The sequence below is a fragment of the Ceratotherium simum genome, chromosome 7 (assembly GCF_057802395.1).
Source record: "Ceratotherium simum simum isolate JZ-2026a chromosome 7, ASM5780239v1, whole genome shotgun sequence".
NCBI lineage: Eukaryota > Metazoa > Chordata > Mammalia > Perissodactyla > Rhinocerotidae > Ceratotherium > Ceratotherium simum.
In genome coordinates this window covers 62606466-62622774 of record NC_141906.1, presented here as the reverse complement: position 1 = coordinate 62622774, position 16309 = coordinate 62606466, and the positions used below count along the sequence as shown (strand labels likewise).

At 37.1% G+C, this 16309-nt stretch overlaps 1 protein-coding gene across 1 annotated transcript; it reads left to right on the top strand.

The window, feature by feature from the left end:
• The first annotated feature begins 114 nt into the window (after window positions 1-114).
• Window positions 115-14359, top strand: BTG4 (BTG anti-proliferation factor 4). The gene is made up of 5 exons (XM_004427349.3): window positions 115-160; window positions 10376-10573; window positions 11047-11184; window positions 12040-12238; window positions 14071-14359. Exons 2-5 carry the CDS (start codon window positions 10401-10403, stop codon window positions 14248-14250), a joined length of 690 nt encoding a protein of 229 aa, XP_004427406.1. The 5' UTR covers window positions 115-160; window positions 10376-10400; the 3' UTR covers window positions 14251-14359.
• The last annotated feature ends 1950 nt before the right edge of the window (window positions 14360-16309 follow it).

The window sequence follows — 16309 nt, the reverse complement described above, 5'->3', positions numbered from 1 at the left end:
CAGTTACTAGAGAAACTCCAAGGATCTCGTTCCCTTTATGGTTCATGTCTAGGCATGCCTGGAGACCAGGGAGACCCATGATTTAATCTAAGGAAGAATGCTTGTGGTGTTTTAAATGCCCAAACAGAAGATTGCGTTTGTTTTAGACAGCAACAGGAAGGTACCTTTCAGAGAATTGTTTACTGTTTTATTTAATTTCTGGGCTTTTGGTGATTAGGGTGATGGAGAAGGAGCGCCAAGGAAAGGAGGTGAGATTGGTGATTAGGAGGACACGAGGAAGACTACAGAAAACAAATACCTTCTGCGTTAGCTTTGGCAAATTTAAATTGGCTAAATTTACCACTCCTAGATAAAAGGCTAGAGTGATGGGAGTTAGGAATTACAAAAGATGGAGACAACTTAGTCTCTCCTTTCAACACACACAAACACACCATCTGAACATTTTCTATCTCCCATAGCTTTTGATGGATGTTGTTAGGGAGGAAGAAGTGAAGAATCAGACTGATCAGAAATTATTGGAGGTTAGCAGCTTCTTTTTTAAACCTGTTTTTTAAAATGAGTATTTTCTATTAGGAAATATAAAACCATGTTTTGATTTTTGTATAGAGCAGTCAATGTCAATTACCTTATTAACATTTATAATACTATATTTAGGAACTAGTTTATATGTTAAAGGAAGACTAGATTGAAGTCAGCTTAGTGCCTTTGAAGAACTAAAAAGCAATGAATCCGTTTGGTTATGAGAGGAGATTTTCTTTCTACCTAAAATGAACTGTCAGCGGTTTTTATAATTTTATAAATCTGATTCCATTTCATTGTACTCTTATTAGTAAGAGTGCACCAGATTCTTAATTAGCTTCTTGTTTATATTTATTGATTAATCAATACTGTTGTTTCCAATATGAAAATGTTAGATTAATCTATCTTTTAGTAAATGACAATCTAAAAAATAGGCTTTATAATTAAAGTTGCTTGAGCCCTTAGTTATAGCTTAGCAGTAGGAGCAACCACGTTGCATATTTACCATCTTTAGAGACCACAATCTAGGGATTTATGGTCAAGTAACTATTAAGATAGTTATAGTATTTTAGTTATATTAATATATACAATATAATAATTTATTTATATATTTATATTATATATAATTATATTAAATATCAAGATGGTTAGATTAATAGGTGCTTCAAGACTCTTGAATGCTAACATAAGCTTCATTATTGCCAGCATTTAGGAAAAAGGAAAAGGAAAATCACCAAAGGTTGGGACACAGAGAAGGCTATATGGAAAATATGGGATGGAGCTAGAAGGAAAAACAGGACGTAGATAAAGGAAGAAGATGGAGGGTGGATCTTCTTGGTAGCAGGAGCAATTTATAAAGGAAAAACACAAGTATATTCATAGAGGCTGTAATATACCTAGTCAACTGGGAGAGCAATGGGCATGTTCCCACTGGGGAAATAAAATTGGACAGGCAGGTAAGCAGGAGATAGATCATGGAGGACTTTAAATGTCAGGCCAGGGAGTTTTAATCTCATTCTTCTGGCCAAAGGACCTATGACTTATATAGTGTGTTGTTTTATGGAGATTAATTAATTGGCATAGGTTAGAAGAGAGAGAGAAAGAGGAGACTAAAAGTCCATTTAGGAGATTATTTTAATAGCCTTGATATGAAGTGATGTAGACGTGTAGATGTGAAGGAAATTTCACGGGACTTGGTGACTGGTTAAAGTGAAGAGAGCGAGAACAAGATTAACCTTCAGGTTTCAATGACAAATAGAGACGTTGGGAGGCAAATCTAGTCAGAGGATAATTATGATGTGTTTAGGTTTAGGCATGTTTAGTTTTAGGTAATGGAAGGACATTGTGGTGGAGTTAGATATATGGAGCTGGCACTCTGGAAAGAGGGCAGAACTGAAAGGAGAGATTTAGTAGTTTTCTAAAGCTGTAATAGTTGATGTCATGAGGATAAATGAGATCTCCAAGGGAGGTACACTGTCTTATTTTTCATTGACCCTTCAGCACGTGCTATGGTTCACTGAGGACAGAGTAGGTGACTAACAGCAAAGGGTTTTTCTTGAATAGAGAATAGAATGAGGAAAGCAGAAGGCTGAGGACCAACTTTGAGAGTATCTATCTCCCACTTAGGGACTGGCAGGAGGAGGTACATCTTGAGAAGGGTTAGTCCACAAGGAGAAGCAGAAGAGAGGACTCTCACAAAAGCAAAGCTGTTTTCAACAGGGTCATATACACATACGAATTCAAAGGAAACTGCTCCCTTGGCACCACCACATCATAAGGTTTGGTCGGTTGAATTAGTCATCAGGCAGCAGGTGACTGTGTTGGCTCTACCAGAACATTTCAGGGCTTTATTCAGTGAGTCACTGGAGGGGCAATGAACTTCTCTAGGCTATGACTAAACAGATTAACTTTCCTAGGCACTGCTCACCACTGGTTAGCCTCTGTCACCTCTCCAAAAAACCTCAGGTAGATTTTCAAGGTTTACAGAGGTAATTTTAGGTGAACAAGTAGTCTGGGTGCACAATTGAAGAAAGTCTATTCTCCTTAAGAGCTCTAGGATGTGTCCTGTGACTCTATGAAGCCAAAAGGAGGAAATTGACTGATTATCTGGTTAATTAATTCATTTACAAGAATGAAAATACTTTAAAATGCCATTCTCTTAAGCATCAGTCTATGTCTACTTATTCTTGTTTTTATTTCTGCTCTCCCCATTTGGCACTTAGGCCCTTTTTTCCAGGTGGGATTTCTATTCTCTAGCTTTTAAAAATTACATAACTGTCAATTGTTATCTTTATTTTCTCTACATCCATAGAATACATCTCAAGGATTTCATCATGCTTACATTTAGTAAAGTTCATATGGTCCTTCCCCTCTTAGCTCATCTGTAGCTTGTTTCAGTCTCAAGCTCGAGTCCTACTTCCTGAGTAAAACCTTCATTGGTGCCATTCCCTTGGTGGGAATCATCATGCATGAAGTTGGAAACCAAGACAGCCCACTAAAATTACTTCAGGGTGTAAGAAAATGTATATACAATGCTCTACACTAATAAAATAAATGTGTTATATATATCAGCACTCTCTACTATTATAATAAAATGCTAATTTTGAAATGCAATCAAGGGGCCGGCCAAGTGGCGCAAGCGGTTAAGTGAGCGCGCTCTGCTGCGGCAGCCCGGGGTTCGCCGGTTCGGATCCTGGGCATGCACTGACGCACGGCTTGTTAAGTCATGCTGTGGCAGCGCCCCATATAAAGTAGAGGAAGATGGGCATGGATGTTAGCCCAGGGCCAGTCTTTCTCAGCAAAAAAGAGAGGAGGATTGGCATCAGATGTTGGCTCAGGGCTGGTCTTCCTCACAAAAAAAAAAAAAAAAAAGTTAAAAAAAAAAAAAAAAAGAATATTTGGGCCGGCCCCATGGCTTAGAGGTTAAGTGCGTGCGCTCCGGTGCTGGCGGCCTGGGTTCGGATCCCAGGCACGCACCGACGTACCGCTTCTCCGGCCATGCTGAGGCCGTGTCCCACGTACAGCAACTAGAAGGATGTGCAGCTATGACATACAACTATCTACTGGGCTTTGGGGGAAAAAAGAAATAAAAAATAAAAATTATGAAATGCAATCAGAGTATTGGAGAATACTCCTCTAACTCCTTTTGCACTTAATATATTCACTCTACAATTAGTATCTTCCATTAGTAAGAGAATATTATTCTCTAATACTATAATTGCATTTTTAAATTAGCATTTTATTATAATAGTAGAGAGTGCTGGTATATATAGCACACATTTATTTTATTAGTGTAGAGCACTGTATATACATTTTCTTACACCCCGAAGTAATTTTAGTGGGCTATCTTGGTTTCCAACTTGATGCATGATATATATATCTTTTTGTGCTCTCTAGCACAATGCCACTTACAATTCTGAGTGCTCAATAATGCACATAGGAAATACAAATAAAGTAAGAAAAAGGCTGGTGGCAAATAAAACACTTGGATGGTAACTTTATGAAAAAGAAGCATCATATAGTTTAAGATTCCTTTAGTTTATCAGTAAATGAGTTTCACTTAGTAGATTAGGCAGCTCTAAACTTAATTTCTTTTGGGTTCAAATAACATTGCATGACTAGAATTTTGTTAGGTAACATTTTGGTATATGCAATTTTGTTTTGACAATGTAACTTCCTTTATATGTAGTTTGATCATAATGGGCCTGAGTTCATATGTGGGTTGTAGAATCAGTTCATTGCTCTATAAAATGGTGCTCCTTACAGGCTGTTATCAAAAAAATACACTTTCTATCAGAAGTGGGATTTTTGCTAAAACATCTACATTTTTTCCCTCATTGGCAATGATGTGCATTTGCAAATGGATGGATGAGCCTAGGGATGTAACTTGCAGCTTAAGGAAGGGAAGCTAATGAAATCAGATAGGGCTGATTATAAGACTGGTTATAACATCACGAGTCCGGTGAATTTAATGTTCAATTTAGATGATATTTTAAAATTATTTTGCCAATTTTTAAACTGTTGTATGCATTTCATTTTATAGTTGAAGTTTAGCTAAAATCAAGAAGACAAATGTAGAATCAGATTTTCAAGGTTTACATTTATTGATGAAACTTGGGACTTGAAGATACCTAAGCTATCAAGTTGAATTCCCTCATGTTAAAATGAAGAAATGCAGTTCTGGAAACTGTTAAATGTACAAGGTCATTTTTGTCATTTTCATGTTTTATACCATTTGATTCTCTGTTACAGGCTTAATAAGAAGGTAAAATATGTCTCTGATGCTTCTTCCCCTTCGTTCTGTTCTTCACCCTCATTCCAAATGGCCAGAAACCTCATGTTTCCCCCGTTTTCTGTGGTGCTTTTCCCCAGGCTTCCTCTCCTCTTCCAAACGTCCCCAGACAGAACATGATCCTTTTGTTCTACTATGGAGAACTCATTTGACATTTTCAGAAGGAAATCCTGGAAAGATAATGTCTTAATCAAAGGAATAAATGTCTCATAATGGGATTTTGGGCATTACATAAAAACAGTGGAAGAACTGTCTCTTGTCTTCAAATTTTAGCAGCCGTTTTCTATTCTACTTAAATATGAGGTTGGCTTAGGCTGTCCTAGGCTAGAACTTCTGCTAAATTCTAATATCCTTTCAATGATCATTACTACTTGGGTGTTTAATTGCCGTCGAAAACTCAGTGTAACTCAATCTGAACCAACCATTGTTCTTTTTATGCTGGCTCTTCTGCTGAACTCACTCATTTCAATGATCACATTATTGTCTTGGTTACTATGCTTGAAACTTGGAGTAATTTTTGAGTACCCCATTTCTCAAACCCTATATCCAAATAGTCACTTGCATACATATCTGATTTTTTTCTCCAGATTATAAAACTCTTGGAAGGAAAGTTGAATCTTTTTCACCCCACAGCACTTAGCAGTGTCTAATATGTAGTAGATAGTCAGTAAATAGACACTGAGTGAATGTTAACTATAGCAGAAGGTATGGTTGTCATTAATGTGTAGGAGGTGATGTAAATAAAGTGTTTAAAATCATCATGAACAAGCAACTGAAGGAAGTCTTGAGTGATGTTTAGTTTCTATTTGATTGTTCTTTCCTGAAATCTAAGTACATTGCTATTCTACTATTCTATTCATAACTTCCAAGGCTTGCCTGGGCCTGTTGCAGAAAATAATGCTACGAGAGGGTTCAAAGCCTCATCAGCTAATGTGTTTCACCAACTCAGAGTGCAGTAGAACAGTATGTCATCCAGGAAGGTGAAATCGTGAAAGAATTATTAAGCACCTGGCACCATTTAATATTGTAAATGCAAACACTAACCATTTGAAAAGGAAAAATTTGAGTGTGTGCTAATGCATATGTTGCCTTTAGTTCTGAAGCAAATTTTATTTCAGCAATATATGAGTAGTTGTCCTGATTTTCAATTTTGTTACTTCTAACATACATTTAAAAAATAATCTTTGCAAAAGTTTTCTAGAAAAGATGAGAATAAATGATGCAGATTTGTCATAATAATCTTTGCTAAGTTTAAGGCATTACTAAGCAATCAAAAGTGTAAAATAAATTTAAAATCTCCTTGCAAATTAGAGTCACTTGGGGAGCTTTTAAAACTCCCGATACCCAGGTTGCATTCCATTCCAATTAAATCAGAATTTCTGGGGGTAGGAGTCAGGCATCAGTATTTTTAAAAGATATTCAGGTGATTCCAAAGAGCAGCAGTTTGGAACTCCTGCAGTTGAGTAAAAGGAATAAATATATCATGGAAGGCTGAAATAAATAAGATACTGTGAAAGTGGAGGATTATTAAGGTCCCAGTTGCACTTTTATTTTCTGGGCATGTAGTAGAAACTTAAATACTTACTGAATTGAATTGAACTAGCCTTATTAAATTGTCTCATTACTAGATATCAAGGTGCTCAGCCATCCATTTCCATAGTCTTTATATTATCATTTCTCATAACTCTTAAGCATCAAAGATATTACACTGGCCAGTGCACCCCCTAATATCTATATTTAATCTCAGCTCATCACTGGTGAAAGTTTTAACAGTTATACCACTCCAGCATGCCAGGAGCCATCCATATCTGTATTCTACTACCACTAGCAATGAGGTTTTTATTCCAGCCAGCAGGTGAGTAACCCTTCTCCAAAATCACATTTTAGAGTCTGCTTCCTTAAAACATTCTGGTATAAACTGTCTTAGAATGGTTCTTTAGAAATAGACTCTGGGATTTGGAGTCGTATGCAGTAAGTTTACTGGGGATTCCTCTTGAGAGACATACTCATAAGGGAGTGAGAAAGAGAGGATTGGGCAGAGGGAGAGGTGGGCAGTGATGCAGTCACAATTGAGGCCTCAGCCGTCTTATGCGGAGCTCCAGAGATGGGATGGCCCTTCAGAGTTGTTGCAAATTAAGGCAAGCGGGCCACGTTTTTGTATCCCCACATTAACCGTGTCTGCAGGCCACCCCTTGGTGGGCAGATAACTTACCTTGAGGTAGTTTGTGAGAGCAATTCCCAATGAGAGATACAGCTATGAGCTGTATCATCACCATCTGATCATACCAGCAGTTGGGGGATGATTGTGTTGCCCTCGAAGAAGGGAACTGGTTGAAGGACCTCAGTATCTGTTACAATATTCAAAATGGCTTATCTTTGGCCAATGGGAGCTCTTCATGTAGGCTCTTGTGTCTTTTTTTTTTTTTTTTTTTTGGTGAGGAAGATTGTCCCTGAGCTAACATCTGTGCCAGTCTTCCTCTATTTTCTATGTGGGTCACCACTACAACATGGCTTGATGAGCTCTGTGTAGGTCTGTGCCTGGAATCTGAACCTGTGAATCCCAGGGCCGTCGAAGTGGAGTGCGTAAGCTTAACCACTATGCCCCTGGGCCAGCCCTGGCTCTTGTGTCTTTTGACATGACCCATTGGCTTTGTATAGCTTCCTTGCTTTCTGGTATAATTCATTCCAGTCTCATCTAATGTATTACCTGAACTAGAACTGGAATCAGCCATTTCTCCAAGGATTGTTTTTTTTAAGTGGGAAATGGTATTTAGAGATCACAAAATGAGTGTTAGGATTGTTTATTGACTCTAGGCCTTTTCAGTGGACAGAACTAAAATATGTATTTTTGAGAAGAAAAAAATCACAAGTTCATATTAATATTGCCACTTCAACTTTAACATTATAGAATTTTTACTTAATTTCTTTGATTTTACACTTTTATCTCTTTTTTCTTACATTGGACATTTTAGTACATAACAATGTTAAAGTAAATATTTGCATTACCCTATTCTATTTCCTCTCTCTCTGTATATATATATGATAGTTTCAAAATAGTAGTACTAATATTACTGTAAACAATTAGGACACAGAATGACTTCTAAAAAATATGTCCTTGCAGCTCTCTCTAGAATATATCCCAATGTGTTCCAGAGTCACTTGGATTTTGTGAAAGCACTCTGCTTGATCTTTATCCTATTCAGCTTGTTTAGTCATTACTTGTAGCAGGACACATTCTTGTCAAATTTACAGATAACAGGTAGCCAAAAAGATAAGAGAATTTATTGGAGGGCAAAATCAGAGTCACAAATAATCTCGATTCCCTATAGTGATGGTCTAAATTTAACACAATGAAATATGACAGGTATAGCTGCAATATGTAGTTGTTTTATATGCCACTTAATCCACAAAACATTAGAAAAAACATAATAAAATGATAAATATAAACTTATATTTATTAATAAGACAAACTACCACTTTTTGAGCACTTACTATATGCGAGGCACTCTACTAAATGCTTCATATAATTTAATGTTGACAAATACCTCATGAGACAATAGTAGTAGTATGGTAATTGTCCTAGTAGTAGTAATATCTAACATTTACAGAGCATTTACTGAGTACCATGTGCTATTTCATACATTTTACACTTAACTCTCATAACAACCCTACAAAGTAGGTACTGTTGTTATTTCTTTTAAATTGAGGCACAGAGAATTTAAATAACTTGCTAAGGCCACACAGTAAATTGAGGTAGGATTTAAATCTGGCAGTCTGATTCCAAGGCCTTAGGTACTCTTCTTACCCCCTTTTTACAGATGAGATTTTGAAGATTAGAGAAGTTGAGAAACTTCCCCAAGTTTCTAGAAAGCTAAGGACTGGGATTCAATCCCACAACACTTGACTTTATAGCTGATTTCTTAACTACTCTGCTGTACAGCTTTCCTGTAATAACTACCAGGCAGGCTCCAGCCAGGTGCTTTAATACACTATTGATTGTAATTCAGAGCAAGGGAGGTGACAGTCCCACTCTACTCTGTAATGGCAGAGCACACCTGGAGCATTGTGTGTGATTCTGGGCTCCACACTTTAAAAAAGGATCACTGACCTACCTGGAACTCATCCAGAGGTGAGTGCCGAGCACGGTGAAGTGTCTGAGTATCATGTCTATAGGAAGAACTGTTAAAAAGCTGAGAATAGTTAGCACTCCAAAAGAGAAGACTCAGAGGAGGCTGAATGCTGGTATTTGAAGTGTCTTCATGTGGTGGAGGGTTAGATACAATCTGCGTAGTTCCGGAGGGAAAAACTAGGCTGCACATAGAATCAAAGAGGTGCATTTGGCTCCTCATGGGGAAGAAGGACTGCCTGGTATTCGGAGCATTTTAGAAATGAAATGGGCTTTCTTGTAAGAGAATGAATTCTTTTTCGTGCTGAAGAAACTGACTGACCACTTACCGTGGATTTAAAGACTTATATCAAGTGTAGTGGTTCTTAAATTTTAGTGGGTATAAGAATCACCTGGGGAAACTTGTTAAATACTGATTCCCAGGCCTCACCTTTAGAAGTGCTAATTCAGTAGATCTGGGATAAGGTCCAAGAATCTGCATTTTTAACAAGCAGCCCAGTGGGTCCAAGTGAGGTGGTCGGTGACCCACACTTGGAGAACCAGTGAGACTAGATAAGCTCTGAGATCTCTTCTGCTTATTTTACCAATAAACATTCTAGTAAAAACTGTGTGTAGTTAATGTAATGATTGTTCAAAGAAAGTTGTCTTAAGTTTTATAAAAGATCCACAACAAAATTCTTTAATACGTTGACAGTCACAATTAGGATAAAGTTATTGGAAGGTAGGATATTAGCATACGGAAGGAGAAGGCTTGATTCTCAATCTATATCATAAAAGATAAGACTTTAATAGCAAAATAGAAGATAAATCCAGTTTGAACATCTTTAACCACTTTAAATAAAGAACTCACTCTACATTTGCTAAGGAGCAATCTGATGGGGACCTGGAAAAAGCTATCTGATTATCCTAAAAGACACACCTGTGTAAGGTTAAGCACCTCTCAGGCTTTGGGGCCCAGGCTTATATAAACTTCAGCCTAAAACTAACAGAACAGGTGTGGGTCAGAGTGTCTTCTAACTCTGGCTCGCTTTTTGGTGAGGCTGAAGAGCTTTTGCTGGTAAGGATAATATATGTTTGATTAACCTTAACTTTTACTTCAAGTGTGCAACCTGAGTCACATTTTAGAACTACTGTATCCTGAAATGTTTTTGCTCTCCGTAAATGTTTTTAAAAAGTAGTGCTTGGTGTGATTTATTGCCCCATATTAGGACTTTTTTTTTTACTTAAGTTGCATAATCATGTCTCATTTGTTTCTTAAGTGTATTAAAGTTTTAAAAAGATTTTTTTCTTTTGATGTACTTATTTAGTTCATTAAAGACTAGCAAGTGATTTCTGTTTTAAATTTAAGGTATATAAAATTTCCAAATGGCAATTACATGTTGATAAGTTAGATCCTTGTTTCTCTTTAATTTCTTCTTGTTTCCTTTTAATGTTTGCAGACTTTCTGTAAGTTTTTCTCGAATCATGAGGGATGAAATTGCAACAACGGTTTTCTTTGTCACAAGATTGGTGAAAAAGCATGATAAATTGAGTAAACAGCAAATAGAAGACTTTGCAGAAAAGCTAATTACAATCTTGTTTGAAACATACAGAAGTCACTGGCACTCAGATTGCCCTTCTAAGGGGCAAGCCTTCAGGTGAGAGTTAGTGTGTGGTATGGCAAAGGGAAGCAACAAGCAAGCTATAACCATCGGCAATGATTTTGTTGGCAGTCTGTAAGTCACAAAAGTTTTATGGGCTCAAATTTATTTGTTTGAATGTGGGCTTGAAAGAAAGAGATGCAGTAGGTGACAGCATAGCTGAAAATTATAGAGAAAACCCCCTTATGTGAGGTGGGTTAAACAATTTCTAACTTATGTTTACCATGAAAGATATGCAGTGAACATTCGATGAACTAATTGTGTGATATAGTGATGCAACCCACATTCTGACTCACGGTGTAAAAGTTGATGATGCTTACCCTTGTAAAACCGTGGAGGGTGGGGAAGGGGTCGGGGAAGGTGGGAGTGAGGTGGTAGCTGCGTGTATTGGGGCAATTGGCCTACAATATCATTCTCCTGCTAAAGCACCTGTCACCGCGTCTTTGTTTCCCTTTCGTTGTTTTTTTAAGGTGTATCAGGATAAACAATACTCAAAATAAAGATCCCATTCTAGAAAGGGCTTGTGCTGAAAGTAATGTGGATTTTTCTCACCTGGGACTTCCAAAGGAGATGACCATATGGGTAGATCCCTTTGAAGTGTGCTGTAGGTGAGTAATTTCATTGGAGTTAGTCTGTGTGTTCTGTGACCCCTGGAAACCTTAGATTATTCAGTCAGCTCTATACACCTTTGTGAAAGATGATGCTCTAAAGCCTTAGGTTAGCAGTGAGGGCACTGGTTGGTTAAGATTTTATTTTTTTTAATTAATTAATTTTTTTTGTCAGGAAGATCAGCCCTGAGCTAACATCCATGCCAATCCTCCTCCTTTTGCTGAGGAAGACTGGCCCTGGGCTAACATCTGTGCCTATCTTCCTCCACTTTATATGGGACACCGCCGCAGCATGGCCTGACAAGTGGTGCCACGGTGCGAGCCCGGGATCCGCACCCGGGCCGCCAACAGCAGAGTGTGCACACTTAACTGCTACGCCACAGGGCCGGCCCCAAGATTTTAGATGCAAACTTTATTAGATAACACAGACTTCCATTAGGAGTGGATGGAGTGGGATGCACAAAGATTTTGCATAGTATTTGAAATTTGACTTTAATCACTGCACCCTATTGCCAACCATAGATTATAATGTCTTGAGTATTATAGGCAGTATCAAGGGGGAAGAGGAATTATCTACTATCGGGCAATTCAGAGTCCATTAGCTGAAACTAAAGAAACTAGTCTTTGTCTTTTTCTGAGCAATTAACCAAGATAGCTCTTACAGAACACCCCCACAAATTACAACAGTGTAGCAGCTGAATATCATAATATCTCTCGGTTTGCTTTGCTGTTAAGCCGTTTCAATCTGTTTTTTTAAAAGAACTCTTTTTGTGAGTTGTCTCTAGAGAAGATTAGAGATAAAATGTGTGAGAAGTTGAATCCCTAGTGAATATTTTATTTTCCTTTCCTACTTAGGTATGGTGAGAAAAATCATCCATTTACAGTTGCTTCTTTTAAAGACAGATGGGAGGAATGGGAACTCTCCCAACAAATCAGTTATGCTGTGAATAGAGCCTCGTTAGACGACTACTCGGGCAATTTCTCCGATGAAGAAGGTTGTAACCAAGAACCTCAGATTATTCCTAAAGTCAACAATCCAAAGAGTATTTATCAGGTAAAGTGTGTTCCAGTTCTTCTCTCTGTATATTTTTCCTATTCTAATTCTAAAAAGAATATGCTTACTGTAAAAGCAGAGAAACAATTGGAAAACATGGAAAAACATAGAAAAAACAAAAGTTTATAGTTTTAAGCTTTATAGGTTAAAATTACAATATTAATATTCTGGAAAAACTTTTTCTGTTTTTTTTCCTTCTTTATGTAGTCCCTCTAGTTGGCTGAGTGCTTAGGATCTACACAGTCTTTTGTAGTCCTGTTTCTCCATACAGTATTTGAACATACATAAGTTTCCTTTCACCTAAATTGCTTCAGAATTAAATATTAAAATTGGTGGGCTTTTTTGCCAATAGAAAATAACATTCCACTCGTAGTATTAAGAAATGGTCAAAGGTCTGTACTCCCACCAGCAGAGCAGTTAAAAAAAATTTTTTTTTAATATTCTTTTGTTTCTCTTGTAATTTACCTAGTTAATCTATTATTGGCATTCATCTACATTGTTTCCACATTGTTGTGATATAACAATCTGATAATTTTTATAGAGATGTCTGAATTACGTTATTTTTGGAGATCTGATTCTCAGACATGGAATTACTGGGTCATTGGGTATGGACATTTGACTGTTCTTAATAGATGGCCAGAATACCTTCTAGAAAGTTGTATTTATTTGTAGTCTAATCAGCTCTATGTGAGAGTGTCTGTTTTATCATTTTCCCTAAAATGGGGTATTCTCATTTAAAAATAATTTCCTAAGTGGGGCTGGCCCAGTGGCGCAGTGGTTAAGTGCCCGTGCCTCACTTTGGTGGCCCAGGGTTCCCATGCGCACTGACCACTGCTTGTCAAGCCATGCTGTGGCGGTGGCCCATATAAAGTAGAGGAAGATGGGCATGGATGTTAGCCCAGGGCCAATCTTCCTCAGCAAAAAAAAAAGACGAGGATTGGCATCAGATGTTAGCTCAGGGCTGGTCTTCCTCACACACACACACACACACACACACACACACACACACAAACACACACACAAAAAAATTGCCTAAAAATGCTATCTGTTAGATATCATTAATTTACGTAAACATTCAAAAAACAATATCCATGTGCCCAAATGTTTTGGGTACTTATTGTCTTATGAATTTTCTCTTCTTCACTCATTTATCATTTGAGGTCCCAATGTATTACTATTATTATAGGCTCTTCAAAGGTTAGGAATATTTTAACCCCTTGTCATATTATTGGCCAATATTTTTCTCTCTAGTTTGTTTAGTTTTCTAAACTATATAGATTTATATATAGTCCTATATGTATAAAAAGTTAAAATTATGTAGTGAAATATTTGCCCTTAATTCTATTTTTATGCTTAGGAAGATCTTCCATCTAGGGATCAGATCTATAGTCAGCTATATATTCTCTTAGAGTGATGTCCTTGCAGAGTGTGGACTGCAAAACATATGTATAGGTCATCTGAGATGTTTAACAATGGATATTTCTAGCCCTTGGCTCTAGAGATCATGATGAGATAGTTGTGGGTTGGGCCAGTGAGGTAGTGGTGGGGTAGAGGAGAACCCAAGAATACACACAAATTTGAATAAATGTGTTTTTAAGTAGTTTAGTTGGATTAAAGAATTAGTTTTGTTACAAGATGTGACTTATTTTATACCCCCCAAACACTAGCCAATTTTCCAAAGATAATTATCTACTTTGATTTCTATTCATTGTACTTCATATGCTTTTGAAAAGCTTAACTTCTGAGTTATGGGTTTGTATTTAGTCCTTAGAACTAGTTTATTAGTTTACAAAAGATCTTCATGCCCTTTCTTTTTCCTTTTCTCCCCCCAGGTTGAGAATTTGAAACGGCCCTTTCAATCTTGGTTCCAAATCCCCCGCAAAAAGAATATGGTGGATGCCCGTATGGGCCTCCTAGGAAATGCTTATCATGCTTTGCATAAGAACCCTAAGGGTCATAGGCCTGCTATACACCGAGTGGACAGGTACCACTGGGTCAACACAAACCGATAATTCAGGGGCTGAGCATTCAGTGGGATAGAGCTCAGAGGAGCCACTTTATTTTCTCTAAAATGAAAATGAGCCTAAGGTTGAGAGGCCCATGAAACTGAAAAAATAACCACATTAGGGACTAGGCTGCATGCTGGTGAATCTTCTCACACAGATCACGTCTATGTTCTTAGCTGTAATTTAATTCTTTAATTTTATATGAAGTTTTATGTAATGAATGTACCCAATGAGATAATAGAATGAAGATATTGACGTGTGATAAGATTCAATGAATTATGAAAAGTAACAGTTTAAATAAATGTATTGTGTTTTTAGTACCTTCCTAGTTCAGTTCGTTGCAAGAAAGTTTTGAAAGTTTGTGTTTCTTCATTAGCCACTAAAAAAAGAAAAAGTAGACCTTCATTTAGGGAAGCTGATCCTCATGATATAGTAGGCTGGTTCTACTTTATTACCTGCCATCCCTGTTCTATTTCGCAAGGCCATTAAGAGCTTGTTTTAAAATTATTTTTTAAGACATACAATTCCCTTGCTTGTGTATCTTTTTAAACATTTTAAATTTCAAAATAAAAAAACCACACTGATTTTTATGTCTAGTTGTTCTATAAATTGTTGAAAGGGAGGTGTTATGAAGTCTCCAAATATAATTGTGATTTATCTATTTCTCCTTTCAGTTCTATGAGTTTTTGTTTTACATACGGTGCAGCCCTGTTGTATATACGCATTTAGGACTGCTATGTCTTCTTGGTAGATTTCCCCTTTAATCATTCTATAATGTCCCTCTCTGTCTCTGGTAACTTACTTTGCCCTGATGTTGCCTTATCTGATATTAACATAGCCACTCCTGCTTTCTTTTGACTAATGTGTGCATGGTATATCTTCTCCCATCCTTGGGAGAAGGATTACAACCTGCTTGTAATTTTATATTTGAAGTCAGTTCCTTGTAGACAGTATATAGTTGAGTCATATTTTCTGCTGATTTCTGTCTTTTAATTGGTGTATTTAGACTGTTTACATTTATTGTAATTATAGATATGTTAGGTCTTAAGTCTGCCCTTATTTTTTGTTTGGTTTGTTCTATTTTTCATTTGTTTTCCTTGCCTTCCTGTGGGTTACTTGAACATTTTTAGAATTCTATTTGGCATCTTCATAGTGTTTTCCAGTGTAACTCTTTGTATAGATTTTTTAGTGGTTGCTTTAGGTATTGCATTATATGTACATAACTTGTTGTGGTCTACCAGTGTGGTCATTTTATCAGTTCAAGTGAAGTGTAGAAACCTGAATCTTGGGCAGGCCCCGTGGCTTAGCGGTTAAGTGCGCGCGATCCGCTGCTGGCGACCTGGCTACGGATCCCGGGTGCGCACCGACGTGCCGCTTCTCTGGCCACGCTGAGGCCGCATCCCACGTACAGCAACTAGAAGGATGTGCAGCTATGACATACAACTATCTACTGGGGCTTTGGGGGAAAAGAAAAATAAATTAAAAAAAAAAGGAAACCTGAATCTTCATGTCTCATTATCTTTTTCCATTTATAATATTTGTATTAAATATTTCCTCTACATACATTTAGAGCCACATCAGATAGTGTTATAATTTTAAGTTCAACTGTCAAACATAATTTAGAAAACTGAAGAAGAGAAGGAAAGTCTATTGTATTTATCCTCATTTTTACTTATCATATTCTTCCTTCCTGGTGTTCCAAGCTTCTTTCTTTTAGAGAATTTCCTTTAGCCTTTCTTTTAGGGTAGGTTGGCTTGTGACATATTCTTAGTTTTTCTTCATCTGTGAATGTAGTGACTCTTCTCTTCATTCCTGAAGAATATTTTCACTGGACATAGAATTCTGGATTGATGGTTCCTTTCTTTCAGTGCTAGAAAAATGTGCCACTTCTTTCTGGCTTCTATGGTTTCTAAGGAGAAATCTGCTGTCAATTAAATTTTTTTTCCTCTATAGGTATGCTGTCATTTTTCTCTGGCTGCTTTCAAGATTTTTTCTTTCCTTTTGGTTGTCAGAAGTCTAATTATGATGTGTCTTGGTGTGGATTTCTTTGGGTTTATCCTATTTG

Coding starts and splice junctions, on each gene's coding strand:
- BTG4 (XM_004427349.3), top strand. CDS start 10,401: ATGAGGGATGAAATTGCAACAACGGTTTTCTTTGTCACAAGATTGGTG. Junction 10,574..11,046: donor TCTAAGGGGCAAGCCTTCAG/GTGAGAGTTAGT, acceptor TGTTTTTTTAAG/GTGTATCAGGATAAACAATA. Junction 12,239..14,070: donor ATCCAAAGAGTATTTATCAG/GTAAAGTGTGTT, acceptor TTCTCCCCCCAG/GTTGAGAATTTGAAACGGCC.